This window comes from Entamoeba nuttalli (genome assembly GCF_000257125.1).
Source record: "Entamoeba nuttalli P19 unplaced genomic scaffold asmbl_4159, whole genome shotgun sequence".
Classification (NCBI taxonomy): Eukaryota; Evosea; order Mastigamoebida; family Endamoebidae; genus Entamoeba; species Entamoeba nuttalli.
Window position 1 is genome coordinate 1 of NW_008576600.1, and position 13653 is coordinate 13653.

General features: G+C 25.4%; 8 protein-coding genes across 8 annotated transcripts; 3 read left to right on the forward strand and 5 right to left on the reverse strand.

Moving 5' to 3' along the window:
* Positions 1–132: 132 nt before the first annotated feature.
* ENU1_095500 (3' exoribonuclease family protein) lies at positions 133–804 on the forward strand (the record flags this gene model as incomplete). The annotated part of the gene is made up of 1 exon (XM_008859147.1): positions 133–804. One exon carries the CDS (start codon positions 133–135, stop codon positions 802–804), a length of 672 nt encoding a protein of 223 aa, XP_008857369.1.
* Positions 805–1321: 517 nt separating this feature from the next.
* ENU1_095510 (alkyl sulfatase, putative) lies at positions 1322–3208 on the reverse strand (the record flags this gene model as incomplete). The annotated part of the gene is made up of 1 exon (XM_008859148.1): positions 1322–3208. One exon carries the CDS (start codon positions 3206–3208, stop codon positions 1322–1324), a length of 1887 nt encoding a protein of 628 aa, XP_008857370.1.
* A 97-nt stretch (positions 3209–3305) lies between these two features.
* On the forward strand, positions 3306–4253 carry ENU1_095520 (replication factor C subunit 4, putative; the record flags this gene model as incomplete). The annotated part of the gene is made up of 1 exon (XM_008859149.1): positions 3306–4253. The coding sequence occupies one exon, from the start codon at positions 3306–3308 to the stop codon at positions 4251–4253; it is 948 nt and encodes a 315-aa protein (XP_008857371.1).
* A 59-nt stretch (positions 4254–4312) lies between these two features.
* Positions 4313–4769, reverse strand: ENU1_095530 (hypothetical protein; the record flags this gene model as incomplete). The annotated part of the gene is made up of 2 exons (XM_008859150.1): positions 4313–4594; positions 4650–4769. The coding sequence occupies 2 exons, from the start codon at positions 4767–4769 to the stop codon at positions 4313–4315; spliced, it is 402 nt and encodes a 133-aa protein (XP_008857372.1).
* An 87-nt stretch (positions 4770–4856) lies between these two features.
* On the reverse strand, positions 4857–6227 carry ENU1_095540 (hypothetical protein; the record flags this gene model as incomplete). Its single annotated transcript, XM_008859151.1, has 1 exon — positions 4857–6227. The coding sequence occupies one exon, from the start codon at positions 6225–6227 to the stop codon at positions 4857–4859; it is 1371 nt and encodes a 456-aa protein (XP_008857373.1).
* Positions 6228–6379: 152 nt separating this feature from the next.
* ENU1_095550 (hypothetical protein) lies at positions 6380–8149 on the reverse strand (the record flags this gene model as incomplete). The annotated part of the gene is made up of 1 exon (XM_008859152.1): positions 6380–8149. The coding sequence occupies one exon, from the start codon at positions 8147–8149 to the stop codon at positions 6380–6382; it is 1770 nt and encodes a 589-aa protein (XP_008857374.1).
* A 346-nt stretch (positions 8150–8495) lies between these two features.
* On the forward strand, positions 8496–10685 carry ENU1_095560 (vacuolar protein sorting-associated protein 35, putative; the record flags this gene model as incomplete). Its single annotated transcript, XM_008859153.1, has 1 exon — positions 8496–10685. The coding sequence occupies one exon, from the start codon at positions 8496–8498 to the stop codon at positions 10683–10685; it is 2190 nt and encodes a 729-aa protein (XP_008857375.1).
* Positions 10686–10767: 82 nt separating this feature from the next.
* Positions 10768–11916, reverse strand: ENU1_095570 (TolA protein, putative; the record flags this gene model as incomplete). The annotated part of the gene is made up of 1 exon (XM_008859154.1): positions 10768–11916. One exon carries the CDS (start codon positions 11914–11916, stop codon positions 10768–10770), a length of 1149 nt encoding a protein of 382 aa, XP_008857376.1.
* Between the last annotated feature and the right edge of the window lie 1737 nt (positions 11917–13653).

Consider the following 13653-nt stretch of genomic DNA (forward strand, 5'->3'; position numbering starts at 1 on the left):
TTATTATAAAATCATAAAAAATAAAAGAAAGTATTTGTTTATTATTTTTTAGTTTTTTAAAATTTTTTTTTGTTTTGTATTTTTTTTTGCTCATCAGTAACTTTTGAATATCAACTCATAAATTTTAATATAATGGAAGAAGACAAAAGAACTATTATAGAAACTGGGAAAATTCGTTCTATATCTTATGTCCGTGATGTTTCGAGTAAAAGTGATGGATGTTATATGTTTAAACAAGGGAAAAGTTGTGTAATTTCAGGAGTTAATGCACCTCGTGATTGTCCTAAAAAAGAAGCTAACCCAGACCGAGCAATTGTAAAAGTAGAAGTTTATGAACGATGTTCTAGTTTTGATAATCAAAGAAGAACTGAGTTAGAAGAGTTTATTAAAAGTGGTGTTGAATGGACTGTCCTTAGTGAACAATATCCTAATGGATTAATTAATGTTTGTAACCAAATAGTTAAAGACGATGGTTCAATTGAAGCTGTTACGATGAATGCTGCCATGTGTGCACTTTTATTTAGTGGTGTAGATATGAAAGGGATAGTTGTAGGAATGTGTGTAGCTGGAAAGATAAATGATAAAGGAACAATTGAAATAGTCATTGATCCAGATGATTCAATTAGTTATAAATGGAAACTTTTTACAATTTGGGACACTGTAAAAGGAGAAATAGTAGCAATGAAAATGAAAGGAAAATGTAGTGATGATCAATTAAAAATGAGTATGGACATTTCTAAAAAGAATGCAGTTAAAATAGTTAAAGCTATTAAAATGGTGATAGAAAAACAATATCCTCATTGATTGGTTTATAAGTACTTCTGTTAAATTAAAACAATTTAAATTTAATAATACTTCTTACATTAAATTAATAGTCGTATAAATTATTCATAAAAATATTTTGTATGTTTTTAATGAATGATTAATCTAGTTAAATATTCTTATCAAACTTAGAAAATAAATACTTTAATAAAGATTCATTATTCAATTCTTTTTAAAATAAACAAAAAACTTTTTTTTTTTTGGAATAATATTAGTTTTGGTTTTATAGAAAGAAAAGAATTTCACTACAATTAATGTTTAATTGGAAATATTAATATATTTTGTAATTATTGTGCTATTGAATTTATCTTAATGATTAAATTCTTGAAAATACAATAAAGCTAATTTTATAAAAAGAATTATCTAAATACACTATACAAATTTAATAAACCATTATTCATTAAGAAAGAATAACTTAAAACCTTATTAATTTAAACTAATTTCATGACTTAGTATTGAATTAAAGATTAACTTTAATTTTTTTGAAATTAGTATTAACTCAGTTATTTGGTTCTATAAGAGTGTAGTACTTCTTTGATAAGTCTACTGCACCAATAACCTTTTCAAGAACTTCAACATTTTCTACTTTTAATTTACCTGATGAAATTAAAGTATCTAATGGCATGGCTTTAGCAAAAGAAGCTAAAATCAATGCTTTAGGACCAATAACTGAAGCAGTAAAATCAGAAGGTAATGTTCGAGTGTGTAAAACACCATTGCTAATAATTAGTGTAACACATTCATTAGTGTCAACAGCTCTAAGTTGAATAGAACCATCAACTCCTTCAATTAATTGAGGATTAACAGAAACACAAAGCAAATCACTAATAGCAGTTAGTGGAAGTGTTGCTGGAGGAATAGCAGAAGGTGATGGTTGTTTATTTTGTTTTCTTCTCAATTCAAATGCTCCAGTAGCATAGATATATTTCCAAGCAAGACACTCTTGTGTATAACTTAATTGATCATATGTTTTAGCAAGTAACTCTCTTCCTTCTTCATTTGATGGATTAGCAAATACTAAATGATTTAATACAGTAGCTGCCCAACGATATTCTCCATTATCAAATGCTTCTTTTCCAATTTTTAAAGTATTTTCTTCTCCACCAAATGCTTTTATATATTTGACAGCTTGTTCTTTTGGTGGTAACTCATTTAAGTGAGCAGGATTACCATCGTACCATCCAATATATAGTTGATATTGTGATTTAATATTATGACTTAATGCTCCATATAAATCTCTACAACACTGTTCATTAGCAAGACTTTTAGGTAATTGAATAAGTTCAGCCATTTCATTTGGTGTATATCCAAGATTTGCATAACGCAATGTTTGGTCATGAATAAATTTGTAAACATCTCTTTTTAATTTCCAGAAATGGTTAATTTTTTCATTTCCTTCCATATGCCATCCATGACCTCCTAAATGATATTGGACATCTTTACCATATTTTATTATTACATTATCAATGCATTCACTCCAAGTCTTTCCACTTCTCACTTTAGCACCTCTTAATGTTCCTAAATTATGTTGTGCATGCATCATATTATCTGCAGCTTCTAAAATATGATATTGAGGAATATATATCATCATATTTGATGGTGCTTCTGTATTAGGAGTTAAAATAAAATCCATAACAATTCCATCAACAACAAGAGTACAATCTTCTTTAATAACACAGGTATTTTTTGATTTTGGGAATGATGTTGTTGGTTGTTGTGGAATAGTAGAATTTGTTTGTGGTGGAAGTTTACCTTCCATTTTTAATTTTTCCATCATTAATGCTTTCCTATAACCTAAGCCCCACATATAATCTGCTCTTCTTCCCATAATTGGTGCAGCAAGAACATTTTCATCTATAAATGCATCCATGAAATTGCTTGGAAGATATAATGGTGTTTCTTCATTTCCAACTGCTGCATAACCACCAAAATGATCAAAATGAGAATGAGTAATAATAATAGATGATACAGGTATATCTTCTACAGTAGTTTTAATTAACCCAAATGCTCTTTTACAAGATGGAATAGATGACATACAGTCAATAACAATCCAACCAGTTTGTCCTCTAATGACAGTAAAATTAGCCATGTCAATAGATTTACCTCTTACTTGATAAACTTTCTTTGGAATAATCTCAAAAACACCTTCAAGACTATCAATACAAGAATTTTTCCAGTATGAGGGGTTTGATGTTAAAGGACATTCTTGGTTAATTTGTTCAATACTTTTTCTTGACTTAACTAATTCTTCAAAATTTAATTCATTTCTTTTTCCATTACTATCAGCATAATATCCTTTCATAGCATCTAAATATTCTTCATTTCCATTCCAATCAAATTTTTGATTAAATTCATGATTCCTTGTACAAGTAAATTGACTTGCCATTAAATGAAGTAAATAAAAATTTCTTAGATTTTATTGTTTTACAGTCAAATTTTTTTTATTTTTCTAATATTTTGGAAAACTCAATCATTTTCATTTTATGAGCAAAATACAAGCTATCCCTTGGGTTGAAAAATATAGACCAAAACTTCTTGATGAAATCATTGGTAATGTTGATATCATTAAAACATTAAAAAGTTTTCGTGATTCTAAACAATTTCCTCATTTATTGTTATGTGGTCAACCAGGAATTGGTAAAACAACTTCAATTCATTGTTTAGCTCATGAACTATTAAAAGATAGGTATAAAGACGCTGTTCTTGAACTGAATGCTTCTGATGAACGTGGAATAGAAACTATTCGTTCTACAATAAAATCTTTTTGTGAAAAGAAATTAGTATTACCTGATAATTTACCAAAAATTGTTATCTTAGACGAAGCAGATTCAATGACAACAGCTGCTTTTCAAGCCTTACGTAGGACAATGGAAATACATTCTAAAACAACACGATTTGTTCTTGCTTGTAATACTCCAGAAAAGATTATTGAGCCTATTCAATCAAGATGTGCAAGACTAACATTTAGACCATTAGGAGAAGAAGAGCTTATGAATAGAATTAAAGAAATAGCTCATTGTGAAGGTGTTGACATTGAAGATGATGCCGTCAAAGCACTTGAAATAGTTTCTGAGGGTGATATGCGTAAAGCAATTAATGCACTTCAAACATGTGCTATCATTCAAGGTAAAATCACTAAAGAACAAGTCTATCAACGAAATGATCTTCCATCAGCAGATAATATTATTCAAGCTATTCAGTTATGTCTCAAAAAAGATTTTGATAGTGCATTAATTGAAATTAAAAAAGTTCAACAACTTGGATTTGATGGAAATGATGTAATGGATATGATTGTAAGAATGTTTTCTAAAATTGATGCAAGTGAAGAAATAAGAGTACGACTTTATGAAATAGCAGCTCCTTTTCTTATTCATAGAGTAAATTCTAATGTTCAAGTTTATGGATTAATGGCAAAAATTTGTTCAATTTAATTGAGGGATTTGATTTTTATTGTTTGTCATAAATTAGAATAAAATTTAACAAGTAAATTTTATTTTTTTTCATAAATTCTTTTCTTTTGACTCTTTTTTCTTTTCTTTGGTGTTACTTCATTCTTCTTTGGTTTTTTCAAATGTTTTTCTAATCTTTTGCGAAGAACTTCTATTGTGCCTTGTGTCTTTAATCCCTCTCTTCTTAAAGCTTGTCTAATTTCCCATAATCTCATTTTTTCGGTGTCTATCTGTTGTTTGTGAGAAGTAGAAAAAAATTGGTCTAGTGATACAGTAAAATCCCCTTTCATTGGAGAGAGAGTAACTTCTTCTGCATCTTTGAACTAACAACTTTTAGTACCTTTTATAAATCATTAAAATGATTAAAAAACAACAAACTTCTGCACTAAGACGAGGTCTTTTTTCCATAAAACTTAAAATTGGGGGATCATCTGGATGATATTGAATAGTAATAACATCATCTTTAAATGTAACATGAGTTTCAATCGAGGTTGACATGATTTAATCTTTTCAAGATATAAAACACATAAAAAAGAAATAACTTGAAAAGAGATGATAAACAAATTGAATTATGAACTTAAAATATTATTTTTTATCTTCCTTTAAAATGAAAGAATAACAATCATTCTTATAATCAACACATCGAATTCCTGTAACGGAAGAGAGTTGGATTTGATCTAATTTCTCAAAAACTATTAATTCTTCTAATTTTACTTTAGTTAATATTAAAGAATATAAACATTTTATATCTTTAGTTTGAATTTTTCCAACAGAACAATTAGAAGCTGTAAATTCATGTAATGAATGTGGTGGATTAACAACTCCATCAATTCCATTAACGTCAAGTCGAGTTAAAGAAGTAAAAGTTCGAAGACCATTAGTTCCAATTGGAGAAATAAAAGAGTCAATATCACAAAAATTTACAACTTTTAATTCTTTTAATGAAATAGGAAGATTAATTTTTCTTTTTGTTTTATGACCAATTAATGTTAGTCCAAGAAGATTTAAACCAGACAAGTCTATAGTTTTTGCCTTTTTTAATATAGATGTTTCTTCATAAGTGAAGTATTGAATTAATTTCATTGAACTAATGTTTTGTTTAAAAATTCCTTTAAAAATTAATCTAGTTGTATCAAATAAATCTTCAGAAATAATGTATGGTAAATATAAATTTGTTACTAAAGGAAATTCTTTCAATTTGTTTAATTGAGAAGGAAATGGACAAAATAAAATAACCTTTTTTTGTAATAATAATGGCAGTATATGAGGGTCTAATTCTTTTAAAGAATATAAACAAAATAAAATATTCGGTTGTAAAGATAATTCTTGAATAATTTTCAAGTTAAATGAAATACATTTAAAGATAATTTGCATAGAATTACATTTGTCTATGTATGAATAAAATGGTGACATCATTGAACCATTTAAATCAACATCAGTTAAAATTAATTGTTTCAAGGAAAAATGATTAAAAAGATGTTCTATTGGATAATTTATATTAATTTTATTAAATAAAGCTAGTGGTACTGATAATTTTTTAAGATTACTTGATTCTCTTAAAATAATTAATAATGTATCAATGTCTGTTTCTTTTAATGTTAATGCAACAACATCCTTAGCAATCAAATGATAAAATTTATTTTTATTATAGTCATGCCAAGTATTAAATGAAACATCAAAAGATGCATATTGTAAGGTTCTTTTTTTCCATTTTTTATCACTAAGAGTATGAATTAATTCATTCATTCCACCTCTTAACAAATCTGTTTTACAAAATAATTTTACTTCTTTTTTACATAAAAAAGAATTTTTATGTGGATTTCTTGGTGCTTCTTGAATAGCTTTTTTTATTTTTTTGTTTACAAACAAAAGGTCAAACACACAAGTAATAGGACAATACAATACAACACTTTTTAATTCTTCTTCATTTAAAGGAGATTTAATATCTTTTTGCATAAATGGTAAAATAAATTCTTCTAAGTTCTTTTGTAAGATACAAAAATCTTTTAAACTAACAGAAATAAATGAAAAGAAATGAAAAGATACAAAAAGATTGTTTTGAAAGAAAAAATTGGATTACATTTTTAGAAGAAAAGAAATGGAATAGATTAAATGGTATTCTGATCTAATTTGTTTAAACGAGTCATCTCTAATATTTGATATAATGGCTCATAAGAATTGGTTTGTTCCCATTGTTTATAGTCATCCATTTCTATTTCATAATCTTGAAGTGATGGAACAATATAAATTGATTTTTTCTTATCTTCATCATTTTTAAATCCTTTTTCTTTAACTTTTTTAATAGAAGAAATACGTGAATCAATTTTATCAATAATGTTTTGGTCTTCTTTCATCATATCTATTTCTTTTGTTGAAATTCTTTTATAAATATCTTTTTCTTTTGGGAGGAATGAACCTTGTTTTATTCTATTTCTTGAAGGAGACACAGTGCATCGATATAACAATAATTCCTGGAAAAACATTCTAACGTAATGATTCCAATGACAGAACAATGTATTAAATAATTTATGAGACAAAACAAAATTGAATATTACTTTTTTCCTTAATTCACAAGGAAGAATTGGGATAACTTGATAAATCATACTAATAGTTAAACATATTAATGCATAACTATCAGAAGCAATAATACAAGAATGAATTGATTCAAATAAACTGAAATCAAAACAATCTAAAATGATACCTTCATGTCCAAAATATGTATAAATGAAATGTTCAATAATTAGAAGTTCACCCATTCCATCAATATCATATAAATTAGTTTTTTTAATTTTTTCTGTAATAACCTTTTTATATATTTCAATATCAATACAACTAAATGACCCATATGCTTCTGCAATAATATAAATAGGTGTTATTAATTCTTCACTTGGAATTTCAAAGATATTCATCAATTCATTACTAAATAGTAAATACCCTGGATATTCTTTAATATTACTTATAATTTCTTTTCTTATATATTCTCCCCAACACCTAATATATTCTACAGCAAACCCACTTCTTGCTTCAAAATGAATGAGCCATTTATTATCCATTGATGAAATTGCATTACTTAATTTTTCTGCATGAGAACTTTTAGATGAAATATAATTTGAATAACTTTCCCATTTCTTAAATATTGGATAATTTTCTTTTAATTCTTCTGTTAGTATAATACCACCTTTTTCTCCTATTTTTCCTCCATTTAAATAGTTTAATGTCTCTAATATCCCTTCATATAAATCAGGTATTCTTATTGAAATTAATACAAACAACCTAGCTGCTTCTTCATAATAATCTATTGGAAGAGCTTTTATTGTTGTAGAAAATTGAAAAGTGCTTAACTTTTTCTTTTTCTTTGATGGAGGAATAAGAGATCCAGTTTTAACTTTTTTATCTTTCTTTTCATATTGAGTAATTTCATCAGATATATTAAGTGATAACAATAAATAAAGTGTTGTCTTTGCTAATGCATTATAATATGCTTCTAATAATTTCTCTGTTTGTGGTGATACTTCATCTGGTGCAGGAAAATCAGCTAATGTTAATGGTTGTATTTGATTAATATTCATTATCTTAACAATCACAATAAAAAGTTCTGGCACTAAATTATTTTTTGGTAGTCTAATAAGATATTCTACAATACTTGACCATAATGAAATAATTTCATTAATCAATTCATATGAAAATGTTATTTCATTACTATTTTGTTCTGGCATTAATTGGTTAAATTTTTTTAAATAATGTTCTACTTTATCTAATCCTTTTATACTTGAATTTGAGTGTGACCTTTCAACTTTACATTCTCCAAGTGCTTTTTCAAATTTCTTACAATTCCTTTGTAATTTCTTTAATTGTCCCTTTTTGTCCTTCTCTGACATTTAATCTCGTTTAAAAATATTTGTTCTTTTTATTTTTTCTATTTAACACTTTCTTTTTTTATTAAAGTTCTTGTCTATTTATAGATAATATTCATTTAAATTTATATTATTTCTATTTCTATGAAAATAATTGTCTAATTCACAACAATCTTACTTCGTTTTGATATTGTTTACAAATAACGAACTTTATAATCTCTCAAACAATAATACTAAAAGAGCAAAAAATTAGAAAATAAAACCTTTAAATATTTTTAAATATTTTATTGTGTGAACTAACAAAAAAAAAAAAATTAAGAAAAATTTTGAAGAAGAAAACAATCTAAAAATAATATAAAGATCTATCTAAATGAGTGACCAGAAATCAATTAAACCAATATATACAACTGAAGAAGAAGAAATAAATTTTAGAATTAGTTTAATAAAACAAAATGATATAAAAATGAATAAAGAATTAGATAATGAGAAAATACATGAAGCCATAGAAACAGCGTATACTATTGCTGATCATTTAAGAACAGTTACATTAACACCTAAATTATATTATTCATTATATATAGAAATTCAAACAATATTTACTTCATTAATATCAAGAATTTGTGAAATAAAACAAAAATCTATATTAAAATTATATGAAAGAGTCCAATATTATTCACATGTAGTTCCAAGATTATATCTTATGTGTACAATTGGTTCTATTTGTATTGCAAAAAATGAAATACCAATAACATTATTATTAAAAGATTTATTAGAAATGTGTAAATGTGTTCAACATCCATCAAAAGGATTGTTTTTAAGAAGTTATTTATTATATGTTATTAAAAATTATTTACCAACAACATTAATAGAAAATAATAATAATAATAATAATGGTTCATTAGATGATTCAATTCAATTTTTATTAACAAATTTTATTGAAATGAATAAATTAAATATTAGACTCGCACAAAAACAACAAGAAAGTCAAGTTCAATTATGCCAATTAGTTGCTATGAATTTAAGTATTTTATCAAATTTAGATATCCCACAAAATACTTATAAAACAATCATTTTACCTCAAATTTTACAACAAATTATTTTATCTGCTGATATTCATTCTCAAACTTATCTCATTGACGCTGTTATTCAAGCTTTTCCTGCTAAATTTCAATTATTAACACTTAAACCAATTCTTAGAACAATCGTTACTTCACAAAATGGAGTTAATATCGTTGAATTATTAAAGTCATTAATTAAACAATTAATTAATTATATTATTATTGAAAAAAGTGATGAAACTGACATTTATCCTTTATTTGATAATTCTTTAAAAGATGCATTAAAACATGAAGAAAATAATAAAAAAGAAATTATTGAATTACTTCCATTATATATTGAATTATTAGAACATTGGTATAATAAAAATGATACATTAAAATTTATTAGTAAATTAATTATTGATATAAACCATTTCATAGGTAAATCTTGTAGTTCAGATTTATATGTTCCTATTATTCACTTTTTAATTGCAACTTATCAAAATCATGAAATTTTACTCGTCTCTCAATTAAATGGTTTCTCTGATTTAATGGATCTTTTAGAATTACATTCAAAACATACAATTCAAAGAAAAATTATTCAACGTTTTATTCAAGAAAATAAACAATTAACAACTATTGAAGACGTTCAATTTGTAATGAATATTACTTCTACTATTCATAAAGATTTAGAAAATGCATCTGATGAAGATATAGAAAAAGATTCAATCCTATCAACATCATTATATCAACTAATTAATTTAAATGACTTTGAAGAGATGGTTTCAACTCTAAGAGAAATTAAAGGAATTATATCTATTGGTTGTAATAAAAGAAAAAAAATTTCCCTCCCAGGATTGTTATTTAAATTTATTACTATTAAACCTTGTGATAGAAAAATATTTGTTGGTGCATTAGATATTCTTAAATTATTAGTAAAACAAAATGAAATGTTATTAAGTATTAGATTAGCTATTCAATGTACTCTTTGTGGTTTAAATAATGGTATTGACACTACAAGTTTTTTTGAATTTGCTACTTCAATATTTGAAAATAATATTTCAAATGCAGAAGAAAAAAAAGAAGCATTAAAATATATAATTGCTGGTGGCTGTTCTATGAAAATTAATGATGAAGAAAAATATATCATTTTAATAACTGCTGTCACTAAATATTCTCAAATGATTGAAGATATTAATTCACGAGTTAATATTATTGCTTTATGTAGTGCCTTATGGCCAAAAAGAGATGGTTCAAATTATAATTCAAAACAACATTGTTTACAATGTCTTCAAAAAGCATTAAAAGATGCTAATTTATCTAACGAAAATATTAAACTATTTGTTACAATATTAAATAGATATATTATTTCTTACATAAATGGGTATAGTGATTTTAGTAAATACATCATCCAATTAAGAGATTTAATTCAATCTAATATTGGTGATATTTCTGACAATTCCTTAATACAATATTTTAAAAATACTTGTTATTATATCAGTCAATTAGATATTACCAATTAATTCATTTTATTTTTTATTTTTTTTTCAAAATTTATATTTTTTTTAATGAAGGATGGTCAATTATTTACTTTTAAAAAGTAGTTTATTTCTTTGCAACTCCACCTTTTCTTGTTGGCATATATTTCTTTTTCTCATCAAGTTCTCTTTGCATAAACCACATAGTTCCTTGTCCTGCTCCTGTAGCTTTCTTTTGTTGTTCAGCAAGATATGCTTCAGCCTCTGCAACTTTTTGTTCAGCTTCAACAAGGGCTTGGTCTGCTGCTTCTGCTGCAGAAACAGATTCTGCTTCAGCTTGTTCAGCTTGAGTTTTTGCTTCATCAGCTTTTTGTTTAGCGTCATCAGCAGCTTGTTTAGCTTCATCGGCGGCTTTAGCAGTGGCAGTTGCTTTTTCTTTAGCTTCAGTGGCAATTTTAAGAGCTTTAGCGGCTTTTCTTTGAGCAGCTTCAAGAGTGGTTTTAGCTCTTCTTAAAGGTAAATCATCTTCATTATCAAGTTTTGCTAATTCTTGAATAGCAGCATTTTTAGCAACTAATCCAGCAGTTTCAATCTTCTTTTGGAGTGCTTTTCTTTTATCTTCTTTTGCTTGTTCCTGAGCTTTAACTTCATTTAAGGCTTTAGTAACTTCTTCTTCTGCAACTTGTGCTTCTTTTTGTCTTGCTATAGCAGCCTCCTCATCAGCCTTAGCAATCTCAGCTGCTTTAGTAGCTTCAGTTTGTTTAATTTGACATTCATCAGCAACTTTTTTAGCGGCAGTAGCTTTAACCTTTGCTTCATCAGCAGCCTTTTTAGCAGCAGTAGCTTTTTCTTGAGCAGAATTAAATGCCTCAGTAACTTCTTCAAGAATTTTTTTAGCTTTTTCTACTTCAGCACCATTAGCACCTTGTGGGGCATTAACAACTTCATGGAGGTCATACCCATAAATAAAAATTAAGAAATTAATCATTGAAATTTTCTTGAATGAAGTAACACCAACCTTTCTTAAATGATTTCTCATTTCTTGCATTGTTTGTTGTTTTTGAATCTTTTCAAAAACTCTATGCATTCCTAATTCATCAAGGTCACTTCCTTCTTTCCCATTCTCTAATTCTAAACTTCCAAATAACTCTACATAATTCCATAATTCTTCAGCATTTGCTCCTTGGTCTTTTGGCCACATGGCGTTAAGCATCCATATTGCTTGTTCTTGGAATTTTTTACTTCCAATTTCTTTTAATTTATCTAAATCTGCCATTTATCTTTTGTTTTTCTTTCTTTTTTAAGTTCTATTTAAATTCAACCGTCAAATCTTTTTCAGTTCTTTTTAATACAATAATCTATTATTAGATTCTTAAAAATGGAAGTCAAATATTATATTTATCTTCATTTTGTTGTTGTGATTATTCAGAAATGATTATTTCAATTTCTTCAATATTATCTGTTTTATGTTTTATATTTATATTATGTGAGAGTTAGTTGTTTCTCCTTCTATTAGATTATCAGAGTCATTTGTGTAAAACTTTAAGTCTTTCATGTTGTTGTTGAATGTTATTTCTAATCTATTATTGGTGTTTATTTGTATTTTTGTGGTTTATTCTTCTTACAGACTCTTTATGTATTATTTAATTTTTTATTATATTACATTGTTTGCTTCTATTTGTTTCATTTCTCTCTTGTATCTTATTTTCTTTGTATCTATTTTTCTTTGTATTTTTATATTACTATCTTCAAATACATCATTATTAATATATTACCTCTTCTCTTTCATATTTTGATAATATATGCGTTTCTAACATTGAATGAATATTTAGTAATAATTAAATAATTGAAAATATGAGAAACATCAATATTCATAGAAAATGGAAGAATAATAAAATCAATCAAATTCAAAGAAAATGGGTTAATAATTATTTAATAATTATTTACACATAAACAAGTTTTGATGTTCAATATACCATCAAATTCTTATGATATTACTGTTTATTTCTATTTTAAATAATGATCAATACATAATAAGATACAAATGAATGAACACAACAATAAAGATGTAATTTTTATGAGATAAATATTAGAATGAATAAAGAGATTAATAATTAAACACTAATATACAAATACTATATATCTTAATCAATTTTCTCACAATTAAATTACATAAATGATAAAACTTTCACTTTCTTTTATTAATATATTTTTATTTATTATGTGATGTTTCTTATTTTATATATTTAGAATTAAATAAATTAAATTGATGAGAAATTTAAAGGATATTTCATTAATTAATATTCACCTCATTCAACTTCAAACCGCGTTGTATTTCATTTTGGTTTAGGTTTATTTGATTGTGTTAATCATACTATTTATTTAAAACATTTTCTTGATATTCTATTATGCTTTCTTAATAACTATTTACACCAACTAAAACACTTAACTCCAATTTCACTAATAAGTGTTTGAATGGCAATTGATGTTAATGGTAAACATTTATAAAAACACTCATCTCCTGATTTAATAATTTCTGTTGGAATAATTGTATTATCTAATGTTATATAATAGTCTTTAAAACGTTAGATTCCAATTGATTTAACTTCTATTAATATTGTATTTCCATCTTTCTAATATATTTTTGTATATTCTATATTTTTATGTTTATGTTTATTTCTTATTTCTCTTTTAAATCTATTGAATGATTTACTTCATACATTACTACTTTTTAATTATTCATTTAACTTCAATTATTCATCATCTTCATTAGAAATATGAAACATTTCAATATTATTAAATAACATTATTGAATAATGAATTAATGAAATAGGTTAAAATGGAATTGTTCCATATTTTATTGTAATTTTTTAACTCTAATTTCAAAATTAATAAAACCATTAAAGTCATCAAAATACATTGTTATCAGCATTAATGATGTTATATAATAATTTCATTATTATTTTATTATTTTTACTTAATGTAATGCATAAAAGTGATGGACAATACCACA